Below are 17,311 nucleotides of genomic sequence, written 5' to 3'. Positions count from 1 at the left end.
ATGAAGAGTTCAAAGCACCGAGAAAGAAGATAAGTAAATGAGTAATTGCTTTGCCTGAGAACATTTGTAAACATTTTTCTTCTTTTGATCCACTTGGTGATGCAACTTAGAAAAATAAATTTTACCTCAGTAATGATTATTTTGACAGTAAGGTGTACATTTTGAACATGAGAAAAGCATCAGTTTATACAGGTGCAGAGGCCTTCTGATAAGTGAGCAAACAGCCCTCATTTTGTTACACATTAAGTGCAGAAGTTCATTTTGCTGCAGTTTCAGCAGTAGGGTGGATAAGAGTGTGAGAATGGAGTTGTCCGGATTTGGAGGCAGCAAGAAATAGCAAAGAGCTATCTGGGGATCTGCATCTGTGAGGGGCATTTGTAATCTAAGTCTGCTGTGTGCGCACTATACAGCGATGATTATTTCATGCAGAAATCTTGCAGGATTTAGCCTGAAGGTTTGACTGGATTTGCCAGGCAAATTAGCAGAGAATATGGCTCATACATACAGGGAACACTGAGTGAAGAATAGTCTTCTACCAAAGTGGCAGAGGTGACAAATGACCAGAACAACACAAAAAAGGAATTTCGGCTTGTTTGCCAAGCAGGGTTTCCGAAGTTACTGAGATGTAATTTCTTTAGGAACTACTATGCTCTTCTAACTTTTACATTTGCTTCATTGCAAAGAAAATTAGACTTTATCAGAAGCAGTTAGTGACTATTATTAAAAAAATGCAGGTCAACTGGTTAAAATCAAGATTTAGATCAAAGCAAGGTCTTTAAGGTGCTACGCAATACATGTTTAAGAAAGTGTGAGAACTAAATCATGAATAGCAGGAATTAAAACAGAGTAACAAAGACACATAAGCATGAGTTAATGTTCTATGAATAAGTTAATAATTAACCACAACACAAGCCAACAATAATTAGCTTCAGACAAAAACAATTACCATGTACTCAAAGAGCTGCATTTTTTTGGTCTGAAGGTAATTCATTTTTTCATTTATACGTCGGCCTTCTCTACAATTAGATTTCAAAATCTAAAATACCTCTGCACTGATCATAAACTGAGAGGCTGCACTGATCATAAAACGATGCCGGCTGTACACACATAATAATCGGTTCTCACCACACTCCTTTTGGCTCTTATCGTGAAACCTTTCCATTTAAAACCTAACACAGCTTGGTCTAGCTAGCACTAATGCTGTTTTTTCAGTTTAAGGCACTCTCAGGGTCTTGGGGCATTGGAAAAGTATGTTATCTGGCAGCTCTCGCGCCTTTCTGTGGACTCAACTCAGAGGCCAGCTTTTGGATGAATGCATATCCTTCTGGGCTCAAGACCTGCCCAGAAAGATCAGAAATCCATTTCTGTAAGCAACACCAAGGTCAACTGGTCCCTCCACCTGCAGCCACTTAGGGCACAGACAGAGGTCTAAAACACTGGATGATTTCATACTTCAGGTGCCAGCTGTGTTTCAACAACTATTTTACTTTAACAAGTACTTTTAAAGCATTCCGAGACCTTCAGGTAGAGAACACTCCAGGTACATGTGCACTGCAACCCACCGATTGACTGCTCCCTGTATATACACACTTGACATCTCCCTAAACTAGTTGTGAACAAAGAGCAGTACACTTGAGACAGCAGGGGAATCAACCACAGAAGACAGGTGGGGCTGGGCACTGTATGCTGAAGCCAATACTATCACACCCACACTGCTGTCTGAATGGAATCCAAATAGCTTCAACCTAGCACGTCTTCAGAAGCTACAATCACACCTCTAGGTCACTGTGTAGATACGCCTGAGCGCCACGTGTTACTTCTTTGATGCTGTAGTCTGTTCACTCTCCCTCTTCCTCATGAATCCCAAGACAACCTACTTTCTGGCTATGTTTTATTTCAGATTAAAAGCCATAATTCTAGACTAATGCTTTTTGCAGCAATGGGTTACAACATTCTCAACAACTGTTTCAAATAATCCTTAGCAGGCACCAATAAGCAAGAGAGTCTATGCCCTTCTGGTGTTGTTGCTTATTATTTTTAGTGTTGCACAGATGTACCCAAACAACAACTGCTTTAGAATGTAAAGCAATTTGATCTCTCTCCCTGTTTAACTTTTGCTGAACATCAAGATGACATGTAAGGAAGACTGCCAGTCACAGGCCAAAGTCATTTCTGCATAACTGGATTACAGATAATTTTTCAAGCCAATTACATGATTAAGAAAAAAGAAGTTGAGCTTGAATCAATCTATAGCGATACCCTAAGCTTCTCAAGTCAGGAATATTCACATTTAATATAGACATAATTCCCTATTAGTGCACTATTATGTAGTTTATAAATCTTTTTTTGTGTTTCAGAGTTATGTTATCAGGGTGTATTGTATCCTTTATATCCAAATATTTACAATAGGACTGCTGCAATTGGAAAGATCCATTTGACTGGTTTTTCTGTCTTATAAGTTGTGCATGCTTGGAGAGGAAGAGAAAGTAGGCATACACCTTGTCAAAGGAGACAGAACTAATGAATGGCAGGGGGCAGTGGGGGGGATGCAACACAACTCTCTCCTGCTATTGGGAACAGCAGAACTAGGGGTAACATTACCACCTGCATCCTTTTGATATATTAACAGCAGCTCAGAGCCTGCAGTTTCTGTGCACAAACACCAGAGACTCTTCAGTCCAACTGTCTTGCTCAGAAGTTGCCTGAAGGTCTGTGACTTGACTTTTACAACAAACTTAAGCCAAATACAAGCCACCTCTTCCCACCTCCTCCCGAATAATGTAGACCAGAACAGTGAAACACAGTCATCCAATTATAATTTTCCAAGAACAAACAGAACCAAGGTTTGTGACTTCAGATTACTATTTTATCCTCATCCCAGCAGACCACTTTTCAGCATCCTTTTGCCCCCAAGTTGCTACCTTCTTGAACTCATAGAGGGTAAATTCTGCATTGTCAGGCTTCAAGACCTAAGCAAGTAAGAACAAGTAAGCAAGCTAGTCTACTTAAGCTGTACAAGTACAGGAAACTCTCTTTTAGCCCTAATCAGTTACAGCTGTATTTCAACTTTTTTAGTGAGGTTGACTTTCCAAATCAGCTGAAGGATCCAGAGCAACAGCAGGGGGATGAGACAATTGCAGATGAATGTTGGCTGCCTCCCATAACCATAGTGACCTCATTTTCATTAGGGAATGCTGGAAGAATGCAGTGCAAGAGCAGCAGCTAACTTCATGTGGCCACACACATGGAACTTGTTGTGCCTAACAAATGCCTAGCAAATCTAGAACATCACCAGAAATTTCTAAAATACTCCCATCAGGTTATTGTTACTAAGAGTAGCTTATGAAATATACCTGGGAAGAGACATAGACATAGGCATGTGACTTAAGTTCTCTTCTACAGCTGGACTTACTGAACCATGTGAGCAAAAGCCATTACACTGCAAGCTGTGTAAATCCCCCTGACATCACCTAATGTTCTTAAAAAAACAAAGAAGAAAAAAAAAACTGAATGGAGAACATTAATTAGCTTATACAATCTGCCAAAACTCCTCAAGCTGTTGCAATAGCTTATTCAGACTTACATACTCTTGCTGCTTATGTACTTACTTACCCTCAAATTGATAGTTACCAGTTTAAAGATACTACGGCTTCAAGTAGATAGTTAAATTCGCTCTGTGCAAGTCTGGCTTTTTCTAATTCTTTCCAGAATATTTTTATTTATGGGAGGAACCATTAAGAATGTCATAAAGCAGCAGTACATCTGGCTGCATGTTAGTTTATTTTTACAGCCTAAAAACTATACATGAAAATACCGAACAATCTCTGCGTCAGTGCTGGGGAGACACTTTTCTGTTCCATAGTTAAAGTACATTCAAGAAATTGCTTTCAGAAAGCCTAAATTTTGTGGTATTACAAGCAAAGCCTTATCTCAGTATGCGTACTTGCAGATATCCAAGAGTCATACTAAAAAATTAAAAAATAAAATCCCTCTTGTACTCTGATTTAGCAAAAAGCTATAAATACTGAGGCCCTGGAGCAGCCATTTTCCCAGGGCTCTTTCTCACAGAACTGTTTTGTTCCAGCTCCCAAGTTCACATTCCCTACAACCAAGGGTGGAGCACCATGAGTCACACCTGCCCCAGCAGAGACAGCAATTACACCATCCTTGTTCTGTGAGATGTTACACCTTCTAAAGAGTGAGGCAAGAAGATCCTAAAGTAAATTTACAGAAAGTCCCAGCAGGAAGTATTAATATTCCTTCTTTCAGTTGCATTTCATAAACTGGGTGGAATCTCTCCAATTCTACCTCTGTTTGCCATTTTTACGAAGAATTTTCCTTCTCCGCTCCCCAAACACCAACGTATTGGGCTGCCAAAGAAAACAAGTTATGCCAATCATTAAAGGAAATAAAGCCACAAACTTTATACATATTTTTGTTCTTCTTAACAAAAGCAGAACAAGAATAAAAAGAGGAGGCCACCCAGCAGTCTGAGCAAAATAAGTTCTCATATGATATGACCAAATGGTCAGGCACAAAAGTGTTTGGCATCTGTTGCAGCAGTATTGTTCCAATGCCTTCAACAGCCTGCACCCCTCAGCAGCAACTGCACTTTTGTGAGAAGCAGCATGCACCTGGCATCAAACTCAGTTTTAAATCTGCATGCCAGAGCTGACTTTTTTTTATGGATGTGGCAGAACATTCACAGCATCCAAATTCCAGTACTTCATAATTGATATACCAATTTGGCAATTATCTTGGCCCAAGCACTCCATCCGAAAATCTCTTGTGGTTATTACGTAATATTTTTCTAAATTTAAGCAGAGTTTTTCTGCCTTTCAAAAAAGTATCAGTGCAACTCTGATACTTCCCATATTTTGCTCTTCAGGCAGCCTTTTCAACCAGTAGAATTTTACCAGAAAGCAAGATGCGCTGGGTTAGCCGGTGCCATGCCAAAACAAAAGGTGACTAAACAAAATGAATGGAAGGTTTAACTGTAGAGTTATTACGCATGAACAAACATGGAGGCATAGCTATTTTTTTCAGAGAAGTACAATCAGTTTAGAACATTTGTACCTGAAAAATATTGCCATGACTATCGCCAGTTACGACCATTAGTTTGCAGTATTTATCTTTCTAAATAAGATCAATGCCATGTGATTATATCACTACTTTTATAAGGTATACATGCATAATGATATTTTCTATTATTTATGGTATGCCAGTTTTTTCTTAAAAGCATGAAGCTAATAGGCAAGAAAAAACCTCAAACTTTGCTACATGGGAAGAGCATCATGTAAACTTCACCTACAAAGATGTCAACTCTAATTGGATATTCTCTGGAAAATTCCTAGATTCTAGTGGCTTACATGCATCCCCACAAACGAAGCTTTAAAAAGCTCCTTCCTTCTTCTAGTCTGATTTTCTCTAGGATGAGAATAACAGATAAAAACATGTGAGGAAAAGTAAGTATTTTCCCATAGACAAATGTAAAGTTTATTTGAAAAATGTAATAAGTCATGACCTAATGTAATGCCCCAAGCTTTGCTGTTCCAAGAACAGGCAACGATGTGATGTGTACCATTTTGTGTTTTGTCACAACTGTCAGCACAAGTTCAAAACCTACTGAAATCCATATGATCTGTATTTCTCATCAGAAGTAATTTGGCTTAGGCTGCGCATAGGATGCCACAGAAAAAAAGGTAAAAACAGAGGTGCAGTTTGGATGGCTACATCTTTCTTTTTCCACTATTGCTATCACTTACCCGACCCCTTGGCACGTATATTAAGCTAAAGGAACATCTAGATGGCACAGTGCAGTTCTTTACAGGACTCACCAGCCTGAGCAGAGTGTGTTTCTACCAGTGAGAATACAGTGCTTTTTATCCTTGGGATGACACGGAAACCTTACAGAACGCTGGATTGTGCCAAGGACACATGCCCTAATTACAGGCAGCTATTTAGCACCAGTCATAACAAGTTTAAATACCTTAAAGTTATCATCAACTTATATTGACAGCATACGTCATACCGCATTTTGCACCATTCCTGCATTTAGCCCAGAATTTCCAGGGAGCTTCAGTACCTTATTGTTGTTCCTTGTAGTCGATCAATCTTCTTATTCAGCTCAGCAATGATACTGTGCAGCTCTGTGATTCGTTCCTCGTAGCGTAGCGTTGTTCGTTCCTGCACGTCTTCGTGCTCTCTCATTAGGTGGGATTGTTCACACTAAAGCAGAGCAGCAAGGGTACAAAGGAACAGGAAGGGTCTTATGAATAACTCCATAGAGACCAGATATAAAGCAGAACTGCACATCATTAATGGCTTTCTTACCCATCAAGCCGACACTGCCTTAGCAAGAAAAAGGACAGGTGCAAAATATTGACTGATACACAAAGGTATACAACTGGCAAGTTTTTAGGAACTGAAAGACTATGAAATGTAATTTTATTATTATTTTTTAAACATATCAAAAAGCTGCCTTTCCTGCCTGAATAAAAACATAATCTGCAACTCAGAGCAGCTATAAATATCTCATCCTGGCATCTCTGTGAGGTTCATGATGCATCAAGAATCTTCAGGGATCTTCCCAACATTGTGTGAATTGGAAAAAGTCCTAAGGCAGAAACTGCATTAGGATAAACAAAAGTAACTAGAGTTTGAGATTGTGACACACCACAAGCTTTCAAAAACAACTTTCCCTTTCCTCATATCCTTTATACAAAATCAGCCTTCTGACACTATTCCGGACCATCACACAGACTGACTTCTAAGATTTACTATCTGCTGCCTATATATCATACCTTATGCCCCTCCTTGGTCATCCTTCTTCCTCTATTATTGCAAAAACAGTTCTACCAGCACAGTCCTCTAGTTCTCAATACATATGCCTTAGGTGTCAAAACCCACCAAAACAGAAAAACAATGTATATTAGTGTTACAGGCTAACATCAATTCACACAGTTACAGCAATCAGACCTGGTACATTGGACACTGTCACAGAAAAACAATGCTACTTTCAAATGAGAACAGCCTATTATTAAAGGGTAAAAAGTACCTTTGAACACCCATATTTTTCACCTCAGCTGAGTATTTCAGGCTAGATTGTGAAATATAGCCACTTCTCTTCCTCTGTCAATCCGGATGAAAAAGGCAGGATTGGATAAATGAATTTAAAACTAGATAAAACCCAGAAAACAATTCTTCTTCTCCATTAAGAATATTTATTTTTATTAGCCTTTAAAGATAACATACCATATTTTTCTTACAGGTATATCCTTTATACCTCTATCATAAAATGCTTATTATTTGAACATTTAAATGACTAGATTGCTGCTTGGCTTCTGTAAGTATCATGAAATCCTCCTTTTTCTTTCCAACAGAATTTTAATTCCAGCTTCTCTGGCATACTCCCAATGCCAGTGGCCACTGTACCGCAACTGCAGCCACTCAACAGTGCACGTTCACTGGAGTTATGCTTGGTAGCAGATTGGAAAGAGCAAGATGCTTAACCCTCTGCTTCTGACTCCTGCAGAATTCAGTCAAGCCTCCTTGCAACCACACAAAGGTATATGCTGTGCTGTGAATAACAGAAAACTCACAAACCAACCAACTGTATAAAAGCCACATCTGTTAATTGAAGACCTGCAATGTAAGATCCTTAGTAGCATTTCTGAAAGCTACAACTCCTAATAATATTTGAAATCCTCTAACATTGCTGCACCAAAATTTGTTTTTCCAAATTAAATAAACACTCTTTATAGGGGTAATGCACTCAATCTTTATGTCATACATATGAAACTTATACCTGTACTAACAGGTATGCCAGAATTTTCATAATTTGCCATGAGATTTTTGGGCCCATTACATTCACAGCTTGAGAACATCATCTGCATGAAATTTTTCTTCAATTTGAAATCTATGCTGTGCTGCAGCAATGTTTTTCTTCAACATTGTTAATGAAATTTATTTCAATATTTTTAAGTTCCAGAAATTCGAGTCAAATGCAGTTTCATTTAGACCACGACAAACAGAGTGCATTTTCACACTCAAGAGTAGAGCAAAGGGTCACATTTTAGAAAACTGATAATATATACCTGGCTTTTAAGGCTTTATGCTGACTACTTGACATGGTTATACATGTATATCATAATGTCTCTTTATTGCAGGACCTCCATGAACTTACTTCTCAGTTTTCTGTATCTTAACATTGAAGAACTGGCTGAAGAACTACTACTACTTTCAGAGAGCAAAAATAATAGGGAGAAAATGTTTAACAAAAGTGTTAGAACAAATTAAGTGCAATAAAAAAGTTGCTTACTCTGCCTTTCTAAATCTAAATTTCCTCTGACACACTTTGATGCCCACAAACACTACCTAATTCATTGATCTGGATAATGCTTATGTGCTCTGTTTTTTCTTTAAACCCAAAAGGATATTTCAGATGGAGTGTGTAATAATTATTTTCAGACAATAAATAAAAAGCCTGTCACAACAGATTTCATCTTCCTAAGCTGTGCACTGAAAAGCAGAATATTGTTTATCTTGACTGAAGATATACGGACTCTTGCTAATGGACCTTGGCCACATTATCAGACTTACTTTCCTTTTTCTCCAGCCATTTCTTAGTCACCATTTGTCAGGATAACCGTCACTTAGTAACAGACAGACATTGTGAACAACCAGCATTCTGGAGATATAAACGGACCAGTTTCACATTTTATTTTTTAAAAGAGCTCTCAGCTTCTCTGGGGCAAGAGTAACTGGAAAAGACAGAAGGAAAACCCCTGGGAAAGGCAGGGAGTGATGCTGAGAAGGACCACTGTAGCTTGGAGGAGGGTACAGGGTTACCTCTAGTAAGTTCTGGACAGCTAGGAAAAGTCTCAACTAAAAAAGGCAAAAGTATCCAAACAATCGAAATACAGTTTAGTATGAATCCCAAAATGCAGCAATGAAAAAGTCATCTGGTTACACAGGTCTGCTCCTTCTCATGCCACATTTATCACAAGCTTAAAAGGGATAAGAAACATACATGTTTTGGGACCCACTGCTAAAGTGTTCTTTCCCTGATACTCAGCCTGTTCATCATCTTTTTTAATTTTCGCATCTTTTGAGTACCAGAACAATGATCTGCCACCAATTCCTGTTTCTTTCCAAGGTGTACATACTTAGCTCTTGCAATTTAATTGTGTATGTCACACAGTTTTTAAGATAAACACCTTGGAACCTTTTCCTCATCCTCCTTCCAGCCTCAGATTTAAATTCCAACAAATACACAGGCACCAATTCACTGGGAAAGCAAATACAGGGATAATCCCCTGAGAGGCCGCAAAAGATGAGCCACTGTTGAGGTTAAGGGAAAAGTTTCCAGCACAGTTCTTAACGGAAGTGTCCTTAGGTTGGTTTTTGGGATAGACTAAAAAGGTTATTTAAATTACTGAATAAATTAACAATGCCTGGGAACACCTTGGTCTGACCTCTTGATGCTGGGAAACAACCACAAGAGCAAGAAGATTCTGAGGGAGAAAGATAGTACGAGAAAGTATTCCAGCCTGAGGCTGTTGTCTCGGCACATGATGTTACTGCCTATTAACGTACACAAATCCCTAACGCAAGAAACACTGCCACTGCAGTCCTCTGTGTTACCTTCACTGTGTTCAGCCAGAGGACAGCAAGGAAGCACCAGCAGCGGTGCTACAGCAGCAGATCCTGCAGTGCCTCAGGCATCGCAGGAGGCACAAACAACTCTGGCTGCAGCATTCAGGAGGAATTCAAGTCATCACAATGATAAACCTGTCTAACAGGCTCACAGAAGCTAAAAATCTTTGCTCAAATAATACAGTATTTTAATTTAAGAGGAGTGGCAGATTTTAAAGTAGCAATCAGTTCATCTAACTTCATGTATAAGCACATGTCCATTGTGCCCAAGCCTCAATCCTGAAAACACACAAGGTCAGAATTAAATGGTTTGATGATATACTCTGTGCATACTTGATAGGGAAGAAGAATACAAGTAAACAGAAGTAATCCATGTGAGGTAAGAACATCACACAACAGAACTATTAATTTCAGTGTTGATCTGAAGCCAATACATTTCTATTTCAAATTAGTTAAATGAGAAATTGAAGCCTTCCAGTGAAGTTTTCTGTTCCTATATGCCTGCATAGTGTTAATTTCATTCTTATACTGAAATTCTTCCATCCTGCCTTCAATTCTGAGTAATTAAGAAGATGGTAAGGAATTATTATTGCACTAATGGAACTTACTGCTGCTGTGACACAGGATTCACTACTCTGTGTCTAGAGTTATTTGTAAATCTCTAAATTACTAGCAATAAAGCACAAAGAGTAAAGAGAACAGAACTGCCTTATGAAAGAGATGCAAGGGTAAGAAAAACGTAGCAGGTGAAGCATCTATTTCTGTTGTATTTGCTGAAACGTCCAGCACGTAATTCAATCTTGTGTTCTACCATAAAACTTCAGAACTCAATGACACAGGATGTTGCAAAAGCCAAGAATATAAATGGATTAGAAAGAAGATTAGATAAATCCATGGAGGATAGGACCATGGGGGACTATGAAGTATGACGCAGCCTTTGGCTCAGGAAGCTCCTACGCTGTTCATGGCTGAAAGATGAGGGAGTATGCTGGGGGATGACAACCTTCTGTGTGCGTTTCTTATGTCTTCCCTTCAGACATCTGCTATTTATCATTATCAGAGCCAGGACATGGGGTCAGATAGAGCTAGTAGAAATCACTGCTTTTCTCTTCATGACCATAGAAAGAGTTTGAAAAAAGACATTAGTTGCGGTTGGCCAGTACTTTCCAGCATACTTCGTTCAAGATATCAATTCAGTGCCAAACTGCACACCAATACAAACACATAGGCCAGGAGGGCTGCTGTCATACTGAAATAATAGAAGGGCGTAGGCTAATGCTACAGCAGGGTCTCCACAGCCTGTAGTTTCAGAGATCAACTCCACCATGGTGCAATAACCAGAAATCCTGGCTTGTGCTGCTTTCAGTGGGACTGACCTGCATTGGTGCCTCACATTGTAGAATAATACATGGTGTTTTCTTGACCTGTGAAATACACAGCAATGACAGGGAGGGAAAAAAAAAAAAAAAAAAAAAAGATGCAGCAGCCAAAATCATCTTTCCTCTCTGATGATCCCCATTTGATAGTACTTTCACAAAGCACAAGATGGAAACATCCAAATAGTAAAGATTTTGCCACCGAGAGTAACAAGATCTTCTGTCCATTCTGGGTATACACACGTTCGTTACACATAGCCAGACAAACACAGCCATATTATAAAATGCTCTTTTGGGTTACCACATAAAAAGGCTATTTACACACAAAGTCAACAACCGCTGGCTGCCAGGAGGGCAGTCTGGGGATCCATCTATTATTTGTCTTGTTCCCAAGAAATTCACTATTGACCATTGTGGGAAACGGGACACTGAGCAGCATGAAGCCTCAGCCTCATCTGGTAGGGCTATGATTACCAGTTGCTACATTTCCTGTTAGGGCCTTACTATATAAAAGCAGCCCCCTTAAATGATATCAGGAAAATAACCTACATTAGTATCAGCAGGAACACAAGAAGGGCAAAAGTAGAGAACACAGACTTTTGTGTGTCCCAATCATAAAAGCAGCTGATAAACTGGAAGACAGCAAGTTATAGTGCCACAACAAAACTAAGTTACCCCCCAGCACGGGGAAGGAGGACCAAGCAGAGAACCGAACAAAGGGCTCTCCGTTATACAGAGCAGCAGAGGGGAGAAGGGGCGCAGGCAGGCGGCCACACTAACACACCTCCGCTGCCCAGCATGCCCGCAGCAGCCATCTAGGCCCAGTATCGCTGCGTGACTCTGCTGCGCGTCAGGAACAAACAATACAGGTATCAGCACCTACCTTTGATCCTGTTCTCTCTACTCCATCAACTACTTGCTTTGATAAAAATTCTAAGCATGAGCTCTGCAACCATCTTTCTTGACCATTTGCACACTCTAATTCTTTTACCACAGCTCCCCAGATCACCTGTTCTGCAAATCACTAAACCTTTCTTCCGAGGTGTCTCATATGCCTATTGAAATGATAGGAAGTTGTTGCCAAAATGTGGTTCAAAAGCCAGTTGTTCCAGAAAGAGCTTAACATGTCAGCAGACCTGAAACAAGGGCTGCTTTCGTAAGTAAAGTCCAGATGCAGAAGAGAGATTTAATCCACTAGCACCTGAATATGGTTATGCAGAGCCTCAAATATCCCTTATTTAATTTATGTGTTCTGAGCCTCTGATGCACATTAGTGACAAAAAAAATGCATTAGGTTGTAGAGAAAAAATGACATATGATATGATATGCATTTGGATGATCCTCTGTGGAGTGGGAGGAAAAGTTCAAAAAATGAAGTTAAATGGAGCATCTACTTGAAAAAGGAAACGATGCAGTTAGGAAAAAAGAAAGAAAAGATGAGGTGGTATCGCTAGAGCCTATCTCTGAACTTAAGCATAGCCAATATATTGAATGGTCGAGCTGTGTTTGTTTAACAGCTTATTTCTTACGAAGGACTACATTTTATTCAAAAAATTCAGCCACACCCAAATGATTTTCTATTCACTTCAGAGCTTATAAAAAGAATTAAGTGAACTAAAACATTAAAACTTTATAGAAATTGCTCATTAAAACATTTTATTTTTTTTTCAAAAAAACCCCCAGTTGTAGCCAAGTTTGTAACCAGCCGTAATCATATAATTACAGCACACTTAAGGAATTCCAGTTATCCTTCCCTTTACGGCAATGATGGACTGCCCTAAATAACCACCACAGAATAACTACAAAGCTCAGTCAGTCCAGAAATGTCTTACAGTTTCCCTATTCCCATCAGCCTTCTTCTCCCACCCCACTCCCACCCTCTGCATCTTCCTTTTTCAGTGTGTGCCCACAAGTATTTATTTCAGCTTAGAAAAAAGGTACAACAAAAGCAAACTAGCTTTCAGATATTCTAAAAAGTCAGATATTCTGGTTTTATCGTATCCGTAGTACAGCTAGCAGTCATCACTACCCTTGTGATCACAACCACACAGCACATGGCCATGAAAAAACCCTCAGTGTTACAAACTCAGCACTGCACATATGCATGCATTGGTAACAAAGAAAACCAATCACACAAAAACCCAATCTCATGCAATACCACCGGAGCCTGAGCTCACTGAGCTGATTAACCAAAAAACCTTCCAAAAGTCACTGCCAATGGGGAATCACCATTGCATGGGAGCACCTGCAATGCACTCCTTATAGACTGAGGCACACATATACACACACATATATACATATTTATATATATATATATATATATATATATATATATATACACACACATATATATATTTTTACAAATATCTGGAAATACATACTGCACGCTAATACAGATTTGTGGTTAGCACAAGGCATAGCAGAGTGATAAGCAACAACAAAGTCAGTGCAGCCATACAAGATGATGTAGATTATTTGGGTACAGTGGACCCATCTGACGGTTTAATGATTGCCAAATGCAGTCTCCTATCAAACTCCTATGCCTCAGAAAGAGGAGCCTATCTCAGAGAACAATAAATTAAAAAAAAGATCTCAGGATTATAGCTGACAAATGATTCAATATGAACTCCCAGGGTGCCTCTAGGCCATATATCTAAGGAAATAAAGAGTATAAGTGTTGCACTGATGAGCTGCAATAAGGATATTATTTACAAGCCTTTGAACCCTAAAGGTAGCTTAAAAAAAAAAAAAAAAAAAAAAACAGTAAATGCAGACAAGGACCAAAATATGATTGAAGGACTGAAATAAAAGACTTAAAATGTAGGCTCCATAAACATTTCTACCATTTGGCTTGAGTTCAAGTAACCCGTTTTTTCTAGGCAATGCCCCAGTATATATACACACAAAGATACAAGCCCCCATCACAAATGTGCCAAATACTAAGGGACTCTAAATTAATGGGAAAAAGCATAATAAAAAACAGTGAATGGAAGTTGAAAAGAAACAAGTTAAGTACATTTTAGTGTCTTTTAAAAAAAAAATCTAACTAACAATAAAACAGTCACAGTTTCTTGATGCTTTCAGATAGGATGCTTCACTGGACAAAATGCTTTGACTGGCTCTATGCAAGTGTAAATGACTGAAAAACAATTGTCTGTGATTCACTAGGTGATGTGGCATTCCTTTCTCCTTCTAATCCCATTACATTCAAGGATACATTTTGAATCAGTTTTGAATTGTAAAGTACTTATAAATGGTATTTGCCAGAATGACAGTATCCAAAACCAAAAGTTTTGTTTATACAAGAAATAAAGACAAAGAATAGTTCAGTTTTGAAAAGATTTTTTTTTTTTTTTTAAGAACTGAGAAAGAATTATAGTTCAGACCTCATTCTCCTTTAACGCTTGGCTTTCCACTGAGAGTGTTTTCCCAACAGATGTGTAGAAAATAGCTTACTAAAAGCTGAACTGAGATCACAAAACCACTTCTTACCACCAAAGCACTGTCAATAGACAGTAATTTTTTATCACTGTTAATTCGTGCTGTATTTGAATCTGACCCATGAGTTAAAGACTATGGTCAGTTACCTAAGCCAGTAAAAGTATTCTGCAATTTTTTTCTAAGATATTTTAAAACATTCTCTATTAAAACAGGTTGTTCATGTTGACTTGAAAACAAAACTAATCTAATTATTTCTTGACCTTTTTTTTTTTAATAATGCCATCAGCACAAAACTTAAAATCACTGCAAGTGTATTTCTTACACAGTCTTAAAATCTTCTTTCACTCATGACTAAGTCATATTTCATCCCCTCGTCAAGTATCACATCCTTCTCCGAAGAGCAAGGACAACTGAAAACCAAGGACCATTTCCAAAATCTTAAAGTGCTGCTTACCTGTGCTTTTGCCAACTTCTTTTCCAGCAGGTCACGCTCCCTTTCTGTTTGTTGTAGACGTTTATTAAGCTCCACTATGTCTCCCTTTAATGATGCCAGGGCTGCTAAATGGAGCTAGAAAACAAAAAGGAAAGAATAACCAAATTAACCAATTTCTATACCATATGTAATGTAGCAGTAGTATTTGAAAGGAGTATTATATAGCAGTTAGAGTATTGGTGGTTTTCTGTAGTGGTTAATAGGAGTTTTTACATCACAAAAGAGTCTAAAAGTAATCTGCATATGACTGACTACTTTTTACACAGAATTCTCTCTCTAGACAGCACACACATTCTTCCTTCAGAAAACATATTGTAAGGATAAAGACAATGAAGTGTAATGCAGCTGGAAATGTGTATGTCAGTTCCAACATTAGTTTAAGAGGAAGTAGCTTAAGCCTTGTGTCATAAAACCTTAGATTAAATGTTGACTCAGATTTGCATTATAAAAAAAAAGTGTATCACATTTTAATGCCTTCAGACATATAGAGGTTTTCAGTTGGGTGGAGGGAATAACTCCATTCACAAGATTCAATTTTACTTTGCAGCTAATGCATGCTCCGCTCCAAGCTACTGCTTTACACCTGTCATTTTTCTGAGTCTCGTGTCAGCAGCTTTCAATGATTCTAATTTACTGAGGCTGCGGATGAAATCCTTCAACTGTTTTTCATTCTGTAGTAGTTTATTTGGAAGAAAGATGCATTCTATACTTAACAGATAACTTGTGGAAATATATGTCAGACCAGCATAACCAGCATAATCTACAATTTTTACTCAAAAAACTCCAGCACTCAAAACTCATTCACACTCTCTTGTTCTCCTGAATACCCCATTCACTGTTGCACTGAATGCATGGGTTAGAATTCAACATTCTGTAGTGATGACTACAACTCAAAAGTCCGGGAGGAGAAACAGCCAGTAATACAGAAGTCTTTCTTTGTAGTAGTAAAGAAACAATTCCAAGTTATATTGGGTGAGAAAACAAAAATGACCTTTCACACTGGACCAAGTAACAAGACAAACACTGCTCCGCTGCCAAGACTCAGACTGAAACACAAACCCTATTTCTAGTCTTCCAGCCAGACTAATTCAGTTTTTCACTCAGGCTGACATTTTATTGGGTGGGTCTCTTAAGTTGTTTTTATTGTTCCAATTCCAGTCAATCTGCTAATGAGTCCAATTTTGATATCAATACTGGAACACTTTACAATCCTGGAAGCCAGCTAAACCCATAGGTATTCTCATGTACCGACACGTGAAAGTGGCTGTAATACAGCAAAGAGACTAGATTATTTGGCAACAGTTCCTTCATATATAGTATGTTACAGAAAAGGCCAATTCTGGCTTCAAGACAGAAACAGTAATGGTATGAAGATTGTAGATGTGTTTTCTGCAGCTTTAATACCAGTATAACCAGCTAGGCTGGAGGCTCTCGACATCCTCATTTGTCAGCTTAGCCTAAAATATTTCTATTACATCAGTACAAGAGAAGTCATACGCACAGAGTTATTCATTTCAGTGTAAATCTGCATGTATGTATTTTTATGCTGCAGTAAGTTTAACATTCTCAAGGCAGCCTCATTCTTCAAGTAAAAAAACAATAATTCAGGCCTGCTTCTTTCAAATGGGTGTGCTGAAACTGCTTAATAAACACAGACATTCCTTGAATCTTGAAGTATTCTTGGCCTTTCAAATAATTTTTTTCCTGCCACAGGAAAATATGCACTAGTTTTACAGTATGGACAAACCAGAACCAGACTAATTTTACCAATCTGTTCATACATGACTTCCCCTCTTCAGCAAAGCTGGTGAATTTATAAGCCAGCGTTTCACTTTGTTCCCTCTACAGCGGGGAAGTGTTGCAATGAAGCTCACCAGCTTGTGCATCAGGTCTTGCTTCCTTCACCACAGCCCTCCAATAGTAGATCAACAAATGGCTACAATTCTCTAAATTCAACAAGCCCATGCTACATAGCCATGTAAGTATCATTCCCTTTCATACATTAAATTAAATGATCACCAGCTGTGCTTTTAATTAAATACCAGACCAATAATATTCATAGACATGGAGATGTACTATAAAAGGACACCGTTAATCTAAAAATCCACCTGAAAAACAACTCGTTCTCTGAACAGTGGAACCAACAAGGCTGACCTCCTATGGATTTGTGTTTTTGTCCCCTTCCCACACTACAGTCACCAGAGCTCGCCTTCGTGCCCCCAGCACACCCCAAACCAGGCAAGAAACAGCATGAACCGTGCCTAGTTTTGCAGTGACGCTGTTGCCTGGCCTGACAGCTCCTGCCAGGGAGAGTATCGAACAGGTGAGTTACACCAGCCTCCCT

At 38.7% G+C, this 17,311-nt stretch overlaps 1 protein-coding gene across 7 annotated transcripts in view; it reads right to left on the bottom strand.

Moving 5' to 3' along the window:
- Window positions 1-17,311, bottom strand: part of MCC (MCC regulator of WNT signaling pathway) — a 217,772-nt gene that overhangs the window by 56,975 nt on the left and 143,486 nt on the right. For all 7 annotated transcript variants that reach the window (XM_026120081.2, XM_026120078.2, XM_026120083.2 and 4 more), the window contains 2 exons: window positions 14,929-15,042; window positions 6,086-6,228 (listed from right to left, as the gene is read on the bottom strand). In XM_026120081.2, coding sequence (XP_025975866.1) covers window positions 6,086-6,228; window positions 14,929-15,042 — 257 coding nt within the window. The remainder of the gene's footprint in view (window positions 1-6,085; window positions 6,229-14,928; window positions 15,043-17,311) is intronic.

This window comes from Dromaius novaehollandiae, chromosome Z (genome assembly GCF_036370855.1).
Source record: "Dromaius novaehollandiae isolate bDroNov1 chromosome Z, bDroNov1.hap1, whole genome shotgun sequence".
Lineage (NCBI taxonomy): Eukaryota > Metazoa > Chordata > Aves > Casuariiformes > Dromaiidae > Dromaius > Dromaius novaehollandiae.
This window is presented reverse-complemented; position numbering and strand designations above follow the sequence as displayed.